We start from the raw sequence: 20,236 nt of genomic DNA, 5'->3' as shown, positions 1-20,236 counted from the left end.
ACTGACACAACGACTTATATTAAAAGTCTTGAGGACTTTTGGGCTTTGGAACTCATGAGACTGGGAGAATCAGACTGTGTGTGTATATATATACATATATATGTGTATATATATATATATATATATATATGGTCTATAATCCAATCTAAAAATTTCGGTTTTCAGAATGGAAAATACCCCATCAGCTGTATATGTCCCTTGCAAATATAAACATTCAGAAGGATACAAATCTAAAGTGAAAGTCCTCCATGCCATTCATTCACCAGTGATAAACACTTTTAACAATCTGGTGTCTTTCCTTCCAGATGCTGGCAAATAAATATATGATTAATACTAACAGGGCTTTCAAAACTGTTCTTACTTACTCTATGAAAGAATCAATATACCTTTTTGAGTCAGTATATTTGGTATGAATCTCCCTCCATCATTCCACCATCCTCTTCGCTTCCCGCGCCCCCTCGCCCCTCTCAAAAATAAACCTTTTTCACACAAGATCCTCTTATTTCACTTGCACACGTGGAGTCTTCCCAATCTCATTGGCTGCAGCTGGCAAGGGGTTAGAGGGTGTCAGACTCCTCCGAGACTCACGAAGCACCATTTACCAACTCCAAGTCCTCCCTTGACTCCCCTCTCAAGCCGCCAGCCGGTGACCTCTTTTTTTTTCCCACGCTGATCGAAACCAAGTTGTTCCCAAGCCTCCAGCACTCTTGGCACGCGGCTGCTCTAGGACCACGTGCCGCGTGGCCCCGCCCCTAGCCCCCGACCCCACCCACCTGGCGGGGTTTCGCAAACCAGGAACCGCGCGATCCTCCACGTCCCTGGCTCCTCCCACTATGAACTCCCGCCGCTCACCCACCCAGGATCCGCCCCTGTCTCTCAGACTCCACCTTCAACGGCACTGCCACCGAGCGCCTCGAGCTCCGCCCTCCTCTTTCCGCGCCGGGACTTTGCACCTCTCGCCCCGCCACTCCCCGCCCACCAGAACCTGCCCAGCCAATCCAGAGCCGCCCGAGTCAAGCCACTGACAACTCTCTTCATTCCCAGCTCCACCCTCCCGGAACCTGCCACCGGCATCTCGAGCTTCTGCGCGGGATCTTGCGCTTTCCGCCGCTCGGGCTCCGCCCACCCTGCCCCAGGCCCCATCACCCGGGGGCACCACCGACAGCCTCGTGCTCCTCCCAGTCCGTCCAGCGAACCAGCGCTGCGTGTGGTGCGCCGGCTCCTCCTCCGAAGCCAGCCGGCGGGGCCGGTCCGGTCCGTACGCCTCTGGCCCGTACCCAGGCCCGTCATGGAAGGGGACGCCCCGGTCGCCGCAGCCGCCCACTACCAGCCGGCCAGCCCCCCGCGGGACGCCTGTGTCTACAACAGCTGCTACTGGTGAGGGGGCGCGGGGGCAGTCCCTGGCGTCTCCCCGGCCCACTCGACGGTGGAGACGCAGTCGGGCTCCGCCTCTTCCCGGCCCCTCCCCGGGGGCGCTCTGGGCCTGGCTGGAGGGTTTTCCGGTTTGGGGGCGGAGGGAGCCGGAATGGCAGCCCTAGAGTCATGAGTGGAGAGTGGGCATTCGGAGGGTGTTGGGGGAGGGGGGTGGTATCCGCCAGGAAGGGTCGAGTCGCTGGTGGTTTACTTCTGCCTGGCCTTTTTCTCCTGGACCTTTCTCAGGGGATCTCAGTGCTTGAGGGCGCCTGGAAGGGGAGTTGGAGGCGGAGGGTGGAGGGTAGAGAGCCTTTGAAAATTATTGTACTAAATTAAAGCCCAAAGTGGTTTCGCATTGATGTGAAGGTCATTTTAATTTTGGAAGAGAATGAAAACACAAGAGATTTTGCAATAACATTCCCAAGGTCACTCATTAAAGGCAGCCAGGATTCCAACTCAGGCCCCGTTGTACCAGAAACTAGGAGCTTTAAAGACCACGTCGTTATTATAATAGTGGTTACGTTTACACGTGGTACTCAGTATATGCCGAGCATTGTTCCCAGACGTTTCAGTAAACGAATTCATTTCTCCCCACAGTTACATTAGGAGGAAGGTACTGTTACTCCCGTTTTAAGGGTGAGCACGTCGAAGCACAGAGGGTTGCAAGAAATTTGCCTACGGCCGCATAACTTGTGAAGGACAGGGAGGCCTGGCTGTAGTCAGCGACTTAGTGAGTGAACAACAACATAGCTTGAGAGTGAAGGAATGCAGGTTGGGAACACAGAGTCGACACACTGTACCCCTTTCCTAGGCCGCTTCTGTGGTGGAATCACAGCTCTTAATCTTGGTCCTTATCACTCCCACGCCTACCATTCCCTTGCTTGAATGGAGACTTCCAGTCCTGCACAAGAAACCTCAGGGTCCTCTGAAACTGCCGTTCCTCCTTCAGCTGGTCACCAAATCAGTGCTACAAAGAGCTGGAGTTTGTTCAGCTCTGACTGCATGTCAGGCCTAGTGCCAAGTACTTCCTTTCAGGCTTAGGAGATAGTTCTATTATTATCCTTTTTCTCATTTCCTTTATTAATGAAAATACTAAGCCACAGGGAGGCCTTTAGTTTGCCCAAGGTCACACATCTAGCAAGGGCTTCCCTCGTGGCTCAGGTGGTAAAGAATCCACCTGGAATGCAGGAGACCTGGGTTCGATCCCTGAGTTGGGAAGATCCCCAGGAGAAGAGAAAGGCTATCCGCTCCAGTATTCTGGTCTGGAGAATCCCATGGACTGTAGGGTCGCAGAGTCAGACAGGACTGAGTGACTTTCACATCTAGCAAATGGTGGTGCTGAACTTGGAACCTCTGGGGTAGGTGGTACTTCTACACTTTATTTCTGCCCCTCCTCTCACCTCAGTCCTCTTAGTTCTTGTCTCTGAGATCCAGTCATTGTTTTATTCATTCATTCAGTAGATGTTTATGAAGGATGTGAAGCAGGATCCTAGACACTAGAGATACTGCAGTGAACACATAGACATATTCCCTGATACGATTTCATAGTTCTTACATTTTTGTTGGGGAAAAGCAGACAAAAACAAGTTTAACCACACTTGAGTGTGTTAAGTGCTGTGAGAAAAACAGAACAAGATAAGAGATGGTGACTTCACTATGTTATTAGGATACTTAAAGACATTGATAGAATGACATTTGAACAGAGAAAAATGACATTTGAACAGAGAGCTGAAGAAAGAGGGCAGGAGCTTTGTGGATGTTGGCAGGAGATGCCTCCAGGCAGGGGGACTGCAGGTACAGAGCTCTTAGAAGGAAGCAGGTGAGAATATTTGAGGAATGACAGAGAAGCCGACATAATAGGAGTGCAGTGATTCAGTGGAAGAATACTAGGAGATGAATTATCTATCTGTTCAGTTGATCGTCTCCTCTTGGTCTCTTCAGCCATAGGTCTGTCCCTCCTCGGGTCTGGCCACTGGGGCCTGTTCTGGTCCTTCCTAACAGGTATCTCTGCCCAGCTCTCCCATAGCCCATTAAGTCTTTAATTTTCGGCTGGCTTCATACTGCTCAAAGCCAATCTAAATTTGAACATACCAGAGAACCACCTGGAGCTTACAGAATATGCAGATCTTAGAGTCCAACCCCAGAGAGCCTGGATGTGTGAGCTGCACGGTAGAGAAGTCTGAGTCTGGCCCGTTGATCCAATTTCAGGAGCTCAGGCCTAGACAATAAAGTCTGTCTCCTGCGTATAGCAAGCACTCTAAAGATCTGGTCACCATCTGTTCCTGCAACCTCTTCGTGAACCTGGCTTCCCTGCTCTGCCCAAGGGTTTCTCAGCCTTGCCTCTGTTGACATTTTGAGCATGGAGATTCTTTGTTTGGGCATCTGTTCTTTGTAGGCAGGCTCTGCCCATTAGATGCCCACCCTCCCCGAATCTGTCAAAACCCCAAATGTCACCAGCTATTGCCAAATGTTCCTTGGGGGGCAAAATTACCTCTGATGGAGAACAAGTGCTCTATCCTGTCCGAACGCATCAGGCTGGTACACCTTTCTATGTTTGCTCCTGCGGATTCTTTGAACTTGGAATAAATGCCTCCTCTTGACTTCTGTTAGTTTCTGTCAGATGTCACTTAGCTTTTAAGACCCAGCTTAATGATAATAGTGGTAGCCGATATTTGTGTTTCGTGCAGTTTGCAAAGCATTTTTTTTTTTATTATTTATTTGGCTGCACCAGGTCTTTGTTGCAGCATGCGGGATCTTTAGTTGCGGCATGTGAACTCTTACTAGTTGTGGCATGTGTGATTTAGTTCCCTGACCAGGGCTGAAACCCAGGCCCCCTGCTTTGGAAGCACGGAGTCTTAGCCACTGGACTACCAGGGAAGTCTCCTGCAAAGTGTTTTTGATTCTGTTGTAATCATTTCGGATTTTTCAAATAGTTGTTAAGCACTTGTGTCCCAGGGATCCTCCCCCTCTGCATGCTTCTCTATCAGCTCATCACCAGCCACCCCTGCAGAGTCCCAGTCCTAGTACTGCTTTGTCAGCGTCTCTGCTACCCAGATACTCAGCTGACAGCCTGGGGTGTTACTGTTATCACCCCCCCCCCATTTTTTAAAACCAATTAAATGCGTTGCAGGACTCACACCTAATCTGCGGCACTTTCTATTCCAGTGGTGACTCCCAGCATTTCCAAGGATGAGGCCCTCTTTTTTTTTTAATTAGTGTGAAAAGTTTCATGAGATCCTCCTTCATGATATTAGTTGTGCTCTTGAAGACAAAATTATTGATTAAAAGGGACTGCAAATTCAGTAACTCTTAGGTTTAATTTTTTTCTCTATGTAATATTCACTCATATTTGAAAAGTAATAAGCAAAGTATGTCCAAGCTACATGTGTATTTAGGCAACCAGTGGTGCTCATGGTACATATGGATTCAAGGACTTTTGGGGTTAACTCTGTCCATTCTTGGGAGGGGAAAGGGAAACACACAAGGAGAACCCGCTGACCTATTTCCTCCATCATCCTGTATCCCTCAAAATGAATGACTCCCTCCTCTTTACTTGCTCTATGCATCTTTTATGGTCTCCTGCGGTGCTCGATTATTTATGTATATGTGTGGCTCCTCTCCTCGTCTGCGACTGATTTATCATTCTAAACTCCAAGCTCTTAGCACAGTGATTGGTACATCACTGGCTGTTGCTGATAGTCAGTGCTCCTGAATGTCTCTAGGTTGGAAAGACAAATGTCTTCTCAAAACTCTGTCTGAGAACATCCAGGTTAAAAAAAATTTTAGCTACTACATGTTATATGTCATATTGAAACAGTTCACATGTTATTACTCTGTGCTGCACATCCCATAGAATTATTAGCGTTCTCCTGTTGGTATCTCTGCCACCATTTTTTTCCCACCGTAAGACTTCTTAGATATTCTAGGGGAAAACAAGATCATGGGAGAAAAATATAGACACTTAACTTCGGTGCTTTAAGTCTGGTTGCATGAAGTGTTGAGACAGGTGGACATGGGCAAGGCTGAGTGAAGCATGTGTCTCTTCACAGAATTGTGCCTGTCCTCAGTGCCGTTTCCAGGTCGCATGGTGGAGGCAGCTGGGATTCAGGTTTTGACAAATTGAGTCACTTGTGTGAGCAGAATAGTGGTGTAGCTCGTTTTGAGCAAAGGTGCTGTGTGCCCCATTAGAAGAAGACAGGAACCCAAAGCTTGAGCTGTGAGTACTGCCAGGAGTGCTGGGGCTTGCCCATGCTGGAGTGTGACTGCCGGCATGGCTTGGTTTGATGCACTGGGCGTTGCTTTACTTCGGTGGTTCTTATCATTGTTTCGTAATAGCTGAAGGCCTCTCATATAAAAGAGAGATTCATCTAGGGCAGGAGTATAAGAAAGATGAATTTCAGTTCAGCATGAGGAAGAGCTTTCTAAAAGTCAAGACCTCCTCCATACCACAGGGGCCTGGGGAATAGCATTCACAAGAGGCTCCCTCCAGAAGAATTCCTGGACATATCCCATAACCGTCCTGATCTTTTCCAGTCAGGAGCCCTCCTACACAATACCCATCCTGCCATTTCCAAAGGGGAGCAGCCAACCAATGTTAAGATGTATTGAGTATTGATGATATCATTATGCCCACTTCACAGAAGAGAAAAGCAGACACTCAGGTCAAGGTGTCTAAAACTTACTACCTTGTAAGTGGCTGAACTGGAATTCAAGTCCCTGGACTCAGAACTTTTAGAATATTGATGGAGCATTTGAGCAGTTAGAATGCCTCTTTGTTAACACTGCTGACGGAGGCAGTGAGCTCTGTGTCTGCAGAGGGGTCCACGCACAGTTCAGGTTGGTAACAGCTGTTGCTGGGGATGTTTCAGAGGAGGTACAATTGTTAGCCAGTTTTTGGAGGAGGTGGTGTTTAAGGTCTCTACCAACTTTTTTTTTTATGTAATAATTGGTCTTTTGTTCAAATTTGAGTGAACTGAGTGTTCACTTAAGAACTGAGTGTTCTTGCTTAATTATATTGCTTAAACAATTATTTTATTCCAGTGAAGAAAATATTTGGAAGCTCTGCGAATACATCAAAAACCACGACCAGTATCCTTTAGAAGAGTGTTATGCTGTCTTCATATCTAATGAGAGGAAGATGGTAAGTTGGGGAGTGATTGCAGAAAGAACACAAATTCAGGATGACATTCGAAGCTAAATAGAGGATGGGTTTAGCTTGTTCTAAAATGTGCTTTATAAAATATGGCAACAGTTCAAAGTTTGTTTTTGAATCAGATTTTTTTTCCTACAAGGATGTAGTTAAGAGTTTAGTTCCTAACTTGCAGGTAGGGAAATACGTTATGGTATGTTTATGCAAATTCAGTCCCCTTTCTTTAGGTATTAAGTTAGAGCTTTTTAAAATGCTTAGATTAGAAGCACAAATGCTCAGGTTTGAAGGAAAAGTTTCTTTCCTGCATTTTATGGAACTCCAGTAAACTTCTATAAAGTATTAAAAAAAAAAGTAAGCTCTTCGTATTTTGTAAAGCACTTTTGTGAACATCATGTTGTTTGATCCCAGTGGATACCTTGTGAAGTAGTCAGGGTCCCGACAGCTGTTTCCGTTTTGTAGATGAGGAAATAACAGACTTGGGAAGGCCCCATGAATAATTAAGTGGGAGAGCAAGAGGTGAACCTGCCAGGACTTCCAATCCCTAGTTTGGGTCTCTTTCTACTCTCCAGAGAACATCTTAACAATGAATTATTGCTCCTTCATCATTAAAGACCCTTGGAAAGATTTGGATTTCTTCTTATCTGTTCATTCTTCCACCTGACTTGTTTGTTGTTTTGAAGTATTTGATTTTCCGTGTGTGTATTGCCTAAAAGAATTGAGTGATGTTTGCTCTGTAAAGTTGTGACTCAGGAAGTGTGTTGTATTTGTAGATACCTATCTGGAAGCAGCAGGCAAGACCCGGAGATGGACCTGTCATCTGGGTAAGATGGTCAGCACAGACAGCCTCTGATACAGCAGTACTTGTAATCCAGGAGCGGTCTTTGTGTTTTGGTAAAGCAGAAATGATGGGGCAGTAGAGAAAGACTATGATAGTTATTAATAATTTGACCTTTGGACGACAGATGTTATTTGGTCTAAGGCAGAAGCACTGACAAGCATGTTTTCTTTTAATTTTGAAATTATTATAGAAGTGATTTTAAATGGCTAATGTAGCAGATATAATTGTTGTCTAGACTCTTGTCTGTTTAGCACTGGAAGGAACTTCAGCAGCATCTAGTCCATCTGCACAGTAGAGTTATCCAGAGACTGTGTGAAAAATACAGGTTTCTGGGAATTCCAGTGTTTAGGACTCAGGGCTTTCACTGCCAGGAGCCTAGGTTCAATCCCTGGTTGGGGAATTAAGATCTTGCTTGTTGCTTGATGTGGCCAAAAAAAAAAAAAGGTTTCTAATCTAGTTGATCTAAAGGTTCAGGAATTTGTGTTCTGACCAAACTTCTTAGCATGACTGGCATTTGAAAAACAAAGATCTGTTCCAACCCCTTCATTTTTCAGGTGAAGAAACAAGCCCAGAAAGGCAAAGTGACTACCTCGGGGTCACCTGGCTGATAGGTGGCAGATGGGGATCCTTTCCAGCACACATCCATATGCCACCTTAACCTGGTGCTTGAAGAATGGGATTGTTTGTGCTAATAAACATGGAGATAAAAGAAAAACTCCATTCATGATAATGTAACAAACATCAAGTTTCCAATGCGTATTTAGGATAAGGCATCATTTGAATTGGCTTCTAAGCCCGAGTCCCTCTTCTGCTGGGCTGTGTGAGCTGGACGGCTTAGTTACCATCTTTCCTCGGTGTCCTCCTCTGGTCACCGGGGGCCTCAGGGAGATGATGCATTTCTGAAGCATCACCCTGGTATCTGCACCAGTGCTCTAAACATGTTAGCGATTTTTGTTACCAGAGCGATAGAACCCCAGCTGTGGACTGTCCATCTGCCCTGGCATCGTGCCCATTGCTGAAGTGCTCAGCTTCCGGTCTTCAGGGAATTTTCAGGGAAAGGACCTGCGGTTGTGCCCTCCTTACACAGCAGCTCATGGCAGCTCCCGGTGGAGGATCCTGTTTCAGGAAGTCTTCCCGCAGACTTCCTGTGTGGAATACACCTCTGGCAGTTGATCTGTGCCTCCCTGCTGTTCTGTTGTAGGCGATGGGTGAGCCTCCCTCAGTCGGTGGAGACCAACTCTGAGGAAGAGGTCACTTTCTAAGTGGGCGCTTCTGCCTCTAGCCTGCGGTGTCTTTCCCAGGCGTTTGGACAAGCTCTCTTCACCGGGCTCAGAGAGTAAAGCTGCTTCTCGAGTCTGTACTCCTTGGTCCCCATCTCTGCCTCTCCTCGTGGAGGTGGCCTGCCTTCCTTCTCGAGTTCATTGGCCATCTGCTTTGTAGGAACATAGACCTGAGCTAGCCAGAAGGCTATTCCTTGTTTATGCCTTTTTTTTTTTTTTGGCTGTGCTGTGCAGCATGTAGGATCTTAGTTCCCCAACCAGGGATCGAACCTGTGATCCCTGTGGTAGAAGCAGAGTCCTAAGCACTGGACTGCCCAGGAAGTCTCTGTTTATGCCATTCCACAAGCTGTGTCCTCTTTCTGGAACGTTCTTCCCTTTAGGCAAGATGCAGCCTTTCCTCAGTGAAACTCCCCTTTTTAGTTGGGTCGCCTTCCCCCTTGTGGGGCGCCCCCGCCACTTTGGTTGGTTTTTAAGAAGGCTGAGTATTTACGTAATAATCTCATTAATTCTCTCAGTAACTGTGAGTAATACTATGAGGTAAACACTACAGTTGGGCTTCTCTCGTGGCTCAGCTGGTAAAGAATCCGCCTGCAATGCAAGAGACCCCAGTTCGATCCCTTGGTTGGGAAGATCCCCTGGAAAAGGGAACAGCTACCCACTCCAGTATTGTGGCCTGGAGAATCCCTATGGACAGAAGAGCCTGGAGGGCTACAGTCCATGGAGTCTCAAAGAGTTGGACACGACGACTGAACAGCTTTCACTTTCAAACACTACAGTTATCCCCATTTTACAGAAGAGGAAACGGAGGCCGGTGGTGGCGGGGCTGAGGTTGAACCGGGTGATCCCGCCTCGCGTGCCCTAACCCGCAGGCTCTCCCCCCTCCTATCTTCCCTCACCCTCTCACTCCTCTGCCACCACTGACTTGGGCTTCCTACTCGCTTCTCCAGGAACTTCTTGAACATTTGGACCTATCTTTCTCTTCTCTGTATCTGTATTTTAGTAGCACAGGTTCCCACAAGTAATTGGGAGTATGTATTTGAAAAAAAAAAAAAAAAAAAACATGAAGTAGATGTCAGGAGAGAACCTGGTTTGGGATATGGCAGAGACTACTGCTGGCACGGATGGGGGAAGATCAAAGATGGACTCCTGGGGGGAAAGCATTGGAGCTGGAGCTGCAGTGATGAATGGGGGAGAGCGGTGGAGACGCAGCGCAGGTGGAGTGGAATGACGTGAAGAAGCCCAGGGGGCCGAAGTCGAGGACTGTTACAGGGGAGGGCTGGATGCATTAAGGGGCGGACAGGGGAGAAGCATTCATTTCTGATGCTGTTTCTGCTTTCCTAAGATAGAATTGGAGCCAAAGGAAGCACTTTGGGCTCTGATGGTGCAACGTCTCCAGTCTCAATTAATTGTCTTCTCCCTACCTCACAGGGTCAAATGATGCATCATTTGAGAAGGTGCTTTGTAAGCTCTGAAGTACTAGAAACGTATGGTATTCCTAACATTGTACTAATGTGATTGGATTTTTTAATCTCACAATGCTGTTCTCTGTGCGAGCGTGTTTCTTCCGAGGCACTCTAAGCATCAGACTGCCCTCAAGTCCGTTGATAAATTTTCCTGACATCCATTCTAGCTCTTAGCTGGCTTGGGCAGTACCCCATGTCTGGGGGTGAGAGTGAGCATTCACATGCAGGCTGGGACCCAGCTGTGTGGGAGAAGCTCTCTGTGTCCTTTTTCCTTAATGGCTACAGATTAGGGCATGGCTGATTGAAAATCAGTAGCAACAACATTTTAAAAAATTTATTTCTTTAGCTGTGCTGGGTCTTAGTTGTAGCATGAGGGATCTTTCATCTTCGTTGCAGCATGAGAACTCTCAGTTGTGGCCTGTGGGATCCAGTTCCCTGACCAGGGATTGAACCCAGGCCCTCTGCATTGGGAGCTCAGAGTCTTAGTCACTGGACCACCAGAGAAGTCCCAACAACATTTTAAAGTCCTTCTTTCCCTCTCCAGGCTGACCTCAGGCCCTTCCGCTTTGTTAAGGGTTTGGAGGATATCCTTATAGACTTTTTCTCTGTACTCATATGCATGCATGTGTACTTCTGAACATACATGTCTGTCTTTATATACACATCAATTTAAAAAATAATGTATAATACATAATCTGCAATTTGCTTTTTCCATCTAATGGTGTAACAGAGTTAATCCAATTTGCACAAAAGTTTACCTAATTCTTTTTAGCAACCGCACAGTACCCCATCTTATGGCTGCCTCGTGGCTGCCTTTCCCCTCTTGGTGGACTTCTGATTGTTTCTGAATCTTCACAGTTAAAAACAGCACTGCAGAGATTTTCTTTGAATATATACCTTTACTTGCATATGGCAGTGTTTCTCTAAGATGAATTCCTAATGGTAAAATTGCTGGGTTGAAGGTATACAGTTAATGTACATGAACATTTCCACTGTTTATGTAACTGTTCCCTGTCACTGGACATCTGGTCTGTTTTCAGGGTTTTGTGTTTGCTTTGTTATTTTAAGGAGGGCTGTATTACCTTGTATATGTTTTTGCTGGTAGATAGGATTATTACTATAACCTTGGAATACTCCGTCATAAGGTAACCTGGTTAACTTCAGCAACTTTTACTTCTAGGATTACCACGTTGTCTTGCTTCATGTTTCAAGCGGAGGACAGAGCTTCATTTATGACCTTGACACTGTCCTGCCGTTCCCCTGCCCCTTTGACACATACGTGGAAGATGCCTTTAAGTCTGACGAGGACATCCACCCACAGTTCAGAAGGTGAGGAAATTCTGAGTGGATTCACCTACTTTTCTGAAGTGAGACTTTGACAATTTTAAGTTACTTTGTTTGCCTGTTTGTTTCTGTGTTGGTTTTGTGAAGATTGCTTGTCTTGGCTTCACCATTGAGTTGATATTTGAGAGTCATGTACTACACAGAAGATTCAAAATATTTTGAAGTTTTAAAGGTTGTCCGTCGTACGAAAGGCTGGCAGTCTTTAAAACTTTGTGTGATGAGATCCAAAACGTTTTCTTCACGTCAGTTTCGGGATGTCTTTCATACTCTTATTTTTGGGCGTGTGGGTGGTGGGGTGGTGTGGGTTGGGGGAGCTGGATGCCATATGACGGCAACATTGAGAGGAGTATGGTAGCCTTCCCTGGTAGTTAGATGGTAAAGAATCTTCCCACAATGCAGGAGACCCAGGTTCAATCCCTAGGTCAGGAAGATCCCCTGGAGAAGGCAATGGCGACCCACTCCAGTATTCTTATCTGGAGAATCCCATGGACAGAGGAGCCTGGCAGGCTACAGTCCATGGGGGTCACAAACTGTCCAACACGACTAGTGACTAACACTTTCATGATATCAACCCTGAAAATTATGCCCTTGGCCCCTGATATATTCATCGACTAAGTAAAGGCAGCTGGATAGATTTCCATGCCTTTGTAGTTTGGAATGTCAGCTGATCATTTCTCATGGCATCTTTAACAGGTGTTAAAGCCACATATCTGTTTGTGTATCACTAATAGTGGGGAAGGAAATGACAGCTGACTCCAGTATTCTTGCCTGGGGAATTCCACGGACAGAGGAACCTGGTGGGCTACAGCCCATGGGGTCGCAAGAGTCGGACACGACTTAGCGATTAAATTATCTGCCTGTCACTAATAGTGCAAAAATGTCCGTCTAGTTTTGTGCACATCATAGAAAACAAGTCTCTATAAGAACTGAGTTAGAATTTCAGCTGTTACATAATGAGTGTTGGTTTATATGCAGGAAATTTAGAGTGATCCGTGCAGACTCATATCTGAAGAACTTTGCTTCTGACCGATCTCACATGAAAGACTCCAGTGGAAACTGGAGAGAGCCTCCCCCATCGTATCCCTGCATCGAGACTGGAGGTGAGCAAGGGACGCCCTCTCAGAGGGTTTCCCATCAGTGTGCCGGTGAGCGAGTTCCCTTAACCAAGGATAGAAAGAGCACTGTCGTTTGGGTAAGGCTCCCGGAGTGGTGAGGAGGTGAGAGGGAGTGTAGTTGTGTGTATTTATCAGACTCAAACGGAGGCTCATAGAGCAGGATTGGAAGATTTCATGGGAGAGGAAAGGCCTCAGGGAGCCAAACCATGGCCCTGTAGCTGGAATATCAGCCATCCCTGCCTCTGGTCTACCAGCCTTGGGAGAATGTGTGTTTGTGCCACTTCACCACGGGACTTGTAGAGCCTCCCCTGGTGGGGTTTCGTGTTATGGTGAAGGGAATCCCCTGGTGCCTCTTTGAGACCTGTGAAATCTCTGTAATAAAATCTGCATTAGAAAGGCAGTGAGAGCTGGCTGGTTTTATTGTCCCACTCATCTCATTTATGTGCTTTTAGGCATCAGTCCAGTTAATAATTTCTCTAGACTTAAGTAGATCAAGGGTTCTTCACCATATTACTGTGTCTGGCATTCACCTGGGTGAATTTATGGTGGGAAGTAATTCACAAGGTTGCCATTAATTAGTAAAAACCATCCTCTGATGAGGATGATGCTGTCTGAGTCAAGATGCTCTCTGCAGGCTGTAAAGGAGGCCAGAAAAATAGTACATTAGAGTTCAGAGTTCAGCAGGGAAGAAAGTAAAAAGTGTATTTGGTATATTTGAAGGAAGATTCCATCTCTGATGTTTGAGGCTCTCTGTGGAAAGCTCTCATGATTTTTAAAGTTCATATTGGCATTGCTTTGGGTCCACCAACCTGGTTCCCAGGCTCAGCACCAGAACGGGGCTAGCTTAGGTCAAGAGAGGGCTTCGTGGGTCTTGCTTTCCTCTCACACCTTACTGGGTATGGTCTGGACAGTGCCTGGTGGCTCCCTGTGTCTTCCACATAGGAGCACTGACATAGGAGCTGACACGTCGTAAGCCTTCAGTACACCTTGTCAGCCCCCGTCCTCTTTGACTTGTTCCTTTGGGTTTTGGTGACTGCTTCCCAGGGGTGCTGTTTGTGCCAGCCCCCTCCTATCTTATATTCATCTCCTCTTCACTTGGCAGACATGAACACTGGAGTCCATGAAGGTCCAGCCCTCTGCCTGCTCCTGGGGCACAGCTGGAGGGTGGCAGGGTTTGTTACCTCCCTGTGCTCCAGAGCAGGGAAGGGGATGTCTCTTTTTGCCCCTGTGTAACTAGCTCATTGGGGGCCTCCGGAGCTTGAGGTTGGAACTCAAAGGAATCTGCTCTGAAGTGTGGGGTAAACATACCGGTTTCTCATGTAGTAATTTAACCATGTGGCCATGTTTTCTTGTGTGGTCAATCCATTAATTCAGTCCCTGTATTTATCAATTGAACTGACCCAGGAATGGAACTGGGGTCTCCTGCATTCCAGGTGGATTCTTTACCAGCTGAGCTACCAGGGAAGCCCTATTTATCAAAGGAATGTGTTCAAAGCTAGGATAAGGGGGAATTACTTTTAGCTCAGTCATGTCTGACTCTTTGCAACCCAATGGACTACACAGTCTGTGGAATTCTCCAGGCCAGAATATTGGAGTCGGTAGCTATTCCCTTCTCCAGGGGATCTTCCCAACCTAGGGATTGAACCCAGGTCTGTACTGCAGGTGTATTCTTTACCAGCTGAGCCACCAGGGAAGCCCCATTTATCAAAGGAATGTGTTTGAAGTTAGGATAAGGGGGGATTACTTTTAGCTAATTAATATTGCCTTATTTTTTAAAAAAAAGTTAAAGAAGAAAAGGTTCAAGAAGACATCAAACTTGCAATTAATGCCTGTTTTAGATACTTTGATAGCAGCTTTACTTGGTTCCCTGCATTTAGTTATGGAATTGGCCCTTAGGGGCTAAAATTTATCACGTTTCATTCATTGCACATTATATTTTGGCTCCAACATTTAATAATTTTGGTGGCCATGAGTCTGCAGGCCCACTCTTTTTAATTCCGCGTTTAGTGTATTTTAAATGAGGGAAACTACCCCCTCTTTTTTTTTTGCCCATCTCTGATAAGAAGGAAACCAAGATTCACAGTCTTGCACCCCTGCACTAAAGCTCAGTCAGCACCAGCCTTTAATGGCTCAGTTTTTAAGGACCTTTCTCAAGTCTTGGACTGAACTATAGGGTACACCATGACTGTCCCTTTCTCTTTCTAAGCCCTTTGCTGCCTCTGTCCTTTCGTTTTCCTGTTTTCAAACGGTGTGTTATAGTGACACTGGCTAATTTGAGCCTAGCTGGAGGACCAGTGTTATATGTAAATAGAAATGTTATAGTGCCTCTTAGGGGGATACAGACAAATGCTGATTCATTATATATTGATCTTTAAAATTTTTTTAATTTTATTTTTAAATGCTGGTAGGTGTTGAATGCCTGCAGATAATAATCATTTTTTATTTAATTGCATTAAAAAGTCCTAGAAAATGAATACCACTGTATTTCAGAACTTGAGGTTTCCTTTAGCCATTTGGTAAAGATTTTAGCTGACTTACATGGAGTAAGTCAGGTAAGTACATCTACCCCAGGTAAGCAAGAACTTTTACCCCTTCTTTCCTGGGAGGCGCCTGTCTTTCCTTTATTTTGGATTACTTGGTCATCCTGCATCCCTGGCTGTCTGATCACATCAACAGAAGTCCTGGTTTTGCTGATTATCTAGCTTTTTTGTTGTAAGACTCTTTCTAGTGTTCTGTATTCCAAGTGTTTACCTTCATTTTTGAAAAGATATATTTGTTAGATAATATACTCTAGTTTTACATGTTTTTTCTTTCCGTTTTTTAAAGATGTCTCTCTCTTGTTTTCTGCTTGCTTAGTTTCTGATCAAGGAGCATGCTGTTCTTATATTTGTTTGTGTAAATGTAGTGTATCTCCCCCCCACCCCTGGCTGCTTTTTAAGGTTTTTTTTCTCTTTATTTCCCATTTCCAGCAATTTGATTATGATGGACTGTAGTTTTCTTTAGATTTAGTCCACATGAGGTTTGTTCAGATTCTTAGATTGGTAGATTTATAGTTTTCATCAAATTTGGAAACATTTGGCTATTATTTCTTCAAATGTTTCCTTTGACCACCACCTCTATCCCTCCCGTTTAAAACAAATTCTTGTCCTTCACCTACGCATATGTTAGATGCCTTGTTCTTATTCTATTAAGTCAATGATCACTTTTTTTCCAGACTTTTTCTGTATGTGTTTCATTTTGAATAATTATTTTGTCTGTAAATTCATTCATCTTATCTGCTGCGTTAATTTGCTGTTAATCCCATCCAGTGCATTTTTTTTTCATTTTACATATTTTATCTTTTTATCTCTAAAAATTCCACTTGGGGCTGATTTAATATCTCCCATTTCTCTCTGTTGTGCCCACGTTTTCTTCTACCCTTTTGAATATACAGTGTGTGTTCATAATAGCTGATCCTTGTCTGCTGGTTGCGTTATCTCTGTCATTTCAGTCTGCTTATGTTGATGGATTTTGTCCTGATGTTGAGTCGCGTTTTCCTGTTTCTTTGTGTGATTCATGTTATTTGGTTGGGTGCTGGACTTTGTGAATTTTACATTGTTAGTTGTTAGATCTTGAGGTACTTTTAAAAACAATATTGGATTCGGTTCGGTCAGGTGGGTCCTTTCAAGGCTTGCTCTTTCAGTATGGGCTTCCCAGGCGGCACTAGTAGTAAAGAACCCACCTGCCAATGCAGGAGACATAAGAGGTGCGAGTTCGATCCCTGAGTCAAGAAGATCCCCTGGAGGAGGAAATGGCAACCCACTCCAGTATTCTTGCCTAGAGAATCCCGTGGAGAGAGGAGCCTGGTGGGCTATGGTCCGTGGGGTCGCACAGAGTTGGACACAACTGAAGCAACTGAATATGCAGTGCAGATTGTCAGCAGCCTTTCACCCTGCGCTCATTTAGCCCCGCTACTCAGGTGTAACGTTACCTTTTGAGGATTCTGCTAAATGCCCATGTGTTATGAATTCTCTCCCCCTTGGCTGGTGGGGACTGTGGAAGTTCTGGGAGTTTTTAGACCAGCTGCTTTCTGGGCTTCTTTCCTGGCTTCATGAGTTCAGTTCTTGAGGGTAGAGGGTGAGTCGCCTCTGCAGAAATCTAGAGCACTGTCTGCGTAGCTCCGTCCTCTTCCACACTCTGTCCCCAACACGTAGCCACTGTGCCCTGCTGGACTCAGGTCTCTGTTTTCCCACGGGCAGAACCCCTGTGCTGTTCGTGTTGCTCCTGTGCTGTGGTCTGGACATGCTCCCTGGGCAGTGAACTGGAGGGTCCTCGGGCTCCCTCCCTTGTCTGTGCTTTCTTAGCAGTCAGTCGTGTTGCCCATTGTCTGGCTTGTGGAAAGAGTTGCTGAATATACTCTGTCCTCTTTCCTGACGGTTTTTGATAGGAGTACAGTTCTATAACTATTCCTTGATGAGGACGAGAAGAAATGTGTACACACTTTTAAAAAATACATGGTATGGAAAATTTAAATCATATACAAAACTAGACAGAAAATGAGACTTTCAACAGTTATCAGCTCATAGCTGATAGCCCATCCATTTCCCCCCCTCTTGTATTATGTTGAAGTGAATTCCAGATATTAGGTACTTTCAACTCTAAATATTTCAGTATGAATCTCTAAAATATAAAGATTAGTTTATTTAAAGTAAGACTACAGTGTCATTATTACAGCTAAAAAAATTAACAGTTCTTTAAAATCAGCATTTATCTCTCTAGTCAGTGTTTAGATTCACAGTTATCTCATAAAGTTGTAATCTTTTTCCTATAGTACATTTATTTGAATTATCCAGATAAAACCCCTACCTTGTGCTTGGTTGTTAGGTCTCTGTGGAGTCTTTTTTTAATATGTAGAGATTCCTAGTCCAGCTCTTTTTTTCCTTGTAATTTATTTGTTGAAGCAATGAATCTGGGAGAAAGGTCTGGTTTTGCGGATTATATCTCTTGTATCTTCTGAATTTCCTATAAATTGGCCGTTGTATCCAGTAGATCAGCAGTTTATTTGTGCGTGTTTCATCTAACTTTTTATTTTGACATAGCTTCAGATTGCTAGAGAGTTGGGTAAAACAGCACAGAAAGTTCCTTTGTACTTTTTACTCAAATTCTAGGGTATCTGAGAAAACGATGGCGTAATTATCTAAAGCAAGAAAACAATAAATCAGTGCAAAAATATCAGCACAGTACTGTTCACTTGCAGACCTTATTTATAGTTTGTGATTTTTTACCCCAGTTTCTTTTTTCTGGTCCAGGATCTAACCCAGGATATTACGTGTAATTGCCATGTCTCCTCACGCTCCTTCATCTGTGACAATTTCTTTTTTCCTTTACTTTTACACTTTTGCCCTTTTGAAGGGGCTTCCCTGGTGGCTCAGCGGTAAAGAATCTTTCTTTCAGTGCAGAAGATGTGGGTTTGATCTCTGGGTTGGAAAGATCTCCTCATGATATGGCAACCCACTCCAGTATTCTTGCCTGGGAAGTCCCATGGACAGAAGAGCCTGGTGGGCCAAAGTCCATGGGGTCACAAAAGAGTCAAACACAACTTAGCAACTAAACAGCAACCCTTTCGAAGGATACTGATCAGTGACTGTGTATGGTGTCCCTCAGTTTGGGTTTGTGTGATGTTTTTCATGATTCAATTGAGGTTATACATTTGAGACAAGAATAGCACAGAATGATATTGATCCCTTATGAAACCTTTGAATAATTTTCCCTACTTTTGGTCTTTGGGGCTGTTAAACCAGAATTGTGCCTGCAGTGGACATTTCTTTCATGTATTTTTTTAGATTCCAAGATGAACCTGAATGATTTTATCAGCATGGATCCTGAGGTCGGATGGGGAGCCGTCTACTCACTGCCTGAGTTTGTACATCGGTTTAGCAGCCAGAACTACTGAACTTGACCTCTGGATGTGGTGCCGCAGAGAAACCCTAGAACCTGAACAATCTACCCCTTCATCTGAGACAGCAAACATTACGGTACATTTGGCTTGGAATTATGCTTTCCCCTTTTAATTCAGTTGAATTGAAAAGGATAAATAGAAACCATTTTTTTGATATGTCAGGTTGAAACTTGATGTAGTTGCTCAGATATTCCTACTGTTCATTTGTTAAAACCTGTGAAGACTTATGCCAGTAATTGCTTTTTGTTATGATATTGATAGGTGGACTTTGTGTCTCTTTTGGATGTATCATGTCTCTCCAGCTCCACTGTAAGCTCCTTGAGGGCAGGGCCGTGGCCCATTGCTTTGTGAATCTCTGATGCCCATAAAAGATGCCCGTAAAATGTTTGCTAGTAACTATGCTACTGCTTGAAGAGGGCTGCCACTGTGAGCTGAATCAGCAATAAATGTTAGTCTTTTGGGACCATTATGTTCTTAGAAAAGTTTGCAGCCCTCTTAGGCTTAATTGTTCTTTGGCCTATTTATATGTTTTTGAATAAAATTGACTTAAATTAATTTTGTTTTGGAGATTTTGTGTCCCTCTTAATAATCTGGGATACCCAAGACTGTCTCAGCTGTAGACAGGAACTTGCTTCAAAATGCATTGATCAGTCTTCCTTCTTGAAGATGTGTTTGGAACTTTGGCTTTCATTGTCTAATTCCAAATAAAAGATGTTTGGCATTAAAGCAGCATATAGCGATAGTTCTCATTCACATACTCCATGGTTCTGTTGTAAAAAGGAGCACATTTCTTATAATAGAGCTGTGCAAGCTTTTGCTCTTAGGTGTGTTTTCTGCTTACTGAGAAACTTCCATTCACATCCCCTGCCTTGTGCTTTGGAGGGACACTTGGAGTCATTTCCTCGAGAATCAGTCTCAGGAAATACCACGTACCCAGCTGGTTCAGCTGACCTGGAAGATGGTGAGAGAAAGTGACAGCTCTGGTAAGAGGAATACAAATACAGCCTAAATTATGTTTATAATTTAGAGTTCAGTATAGACCCTATACTTGGATGACTTTGTTGTGTTTCAGATAGTCATTTAAAAAGTACATGACTACAATAAAGAAGATAAGTTTTGGCAAATTGGACCCGAGAAATACTTGCCTTGAGCAGAAACATTCAGAGGGAACAAAGGATTGTGATCTGATTTATAAATTGCATCTCTGGAGGTTTTTTTACCTTGCCAATTAGTGAGCAGGTTTCCAATCTGGTATTCAAAATTATGTCTGGGACAGACCAGTCAGACAATCTGTGTGTTAAGTTTGAACCTCCCAGCCACCTTGCCTGAAATTGAAAACCCCCTACTTCTAACCAGTGTAGTGAGCAAGGTTTTGTCAACATATCCAGTGGCCATTGTCATGACTTGCTGGAGGAAGTAGAGGACACTTGTTTTTTTCTACCTACCACTCCTACAGTGCCCTTTGAGAAACTTCTTCACATATTTCATAGAGTCCTCATGGCCATAAATAAAGGCATGTTGCCTAAGCTGGACCAGGCGTGGACCCCACCTCTGGGCAAGTCTTGAGAGTGACCTGGCCCAGGGTTCTCTGGAATTGCTGTGTTGGCATTCAGAGAGAGAAGTTCTTGCTCCTTCAGGACTATTGGGCCAGGGGCCTGGGAGTTTGGGGCAGCTGAGGGCGTGCTGACTGCAGTGG

At 44.7% G+C, this 20,236-nt stretch overlaps 1 protein-coding gene across 2 annotated transcripts; it reads left to right on the top strand.

Moving 5' to 3' along the window:
- The first annotated feature begins 660 nt into the window (after positions 1–660).
- Positions 661–19,266, top strand: WDYHV1 (WDYHV motif containing 1). Of its 2 annotated transcripts, XM_027560910.1 has the most exons (6): positions 661–1,377; positions 6,454–6,553; positions 7,333–7,383; positions 11,324–11,472; positions 12,463–12,587; positions 18,425–19,266. In XM_027560910.1, the coding sequence occupies exons 1-6, from the start codon at positions 1,289–1,291 to the stop codon at positions 18,532–18,534; spliced, it is 624 nt and encodes a 207-aa protein (XP_027416711.1). In that variant the 5' UTR covers positions 661–1,288; the 3' UTR covers positions 18,535–19,266. The 2 variants fall into 2 exon arrangements, with proteins under 2 accessions (XP_027416711.1, XP_027416713.1); XM_027560912.1 differs by lacking the exon at positions 7,333–7,383.
- Positions 19,267–20,236: the final 970 nt, after the last annotated feature.

This window comes from Bos indicus x Bos taurus, chromosome 14 (assembly GCF_003369695.1).
Source record: "Bos indicus x Bos taurus breed Angus x Brahman F1 hybrid chromosome 14, Bos_hybrid_MaternalHap_v2.0, whole genome shotgun sequence".
Taxonomy (NCBI): domain Eukaryota; kingdom Metazoa; phylum Chordata; class Mammalia; order Artiodactyla; family Bovidae; genus Bos; species Bos indicus x Bos taurus.
Note: the sequence above shows the minus strand (reverse complement) of the source record. Positions and strands in the feature narration are given on the sequence as shown.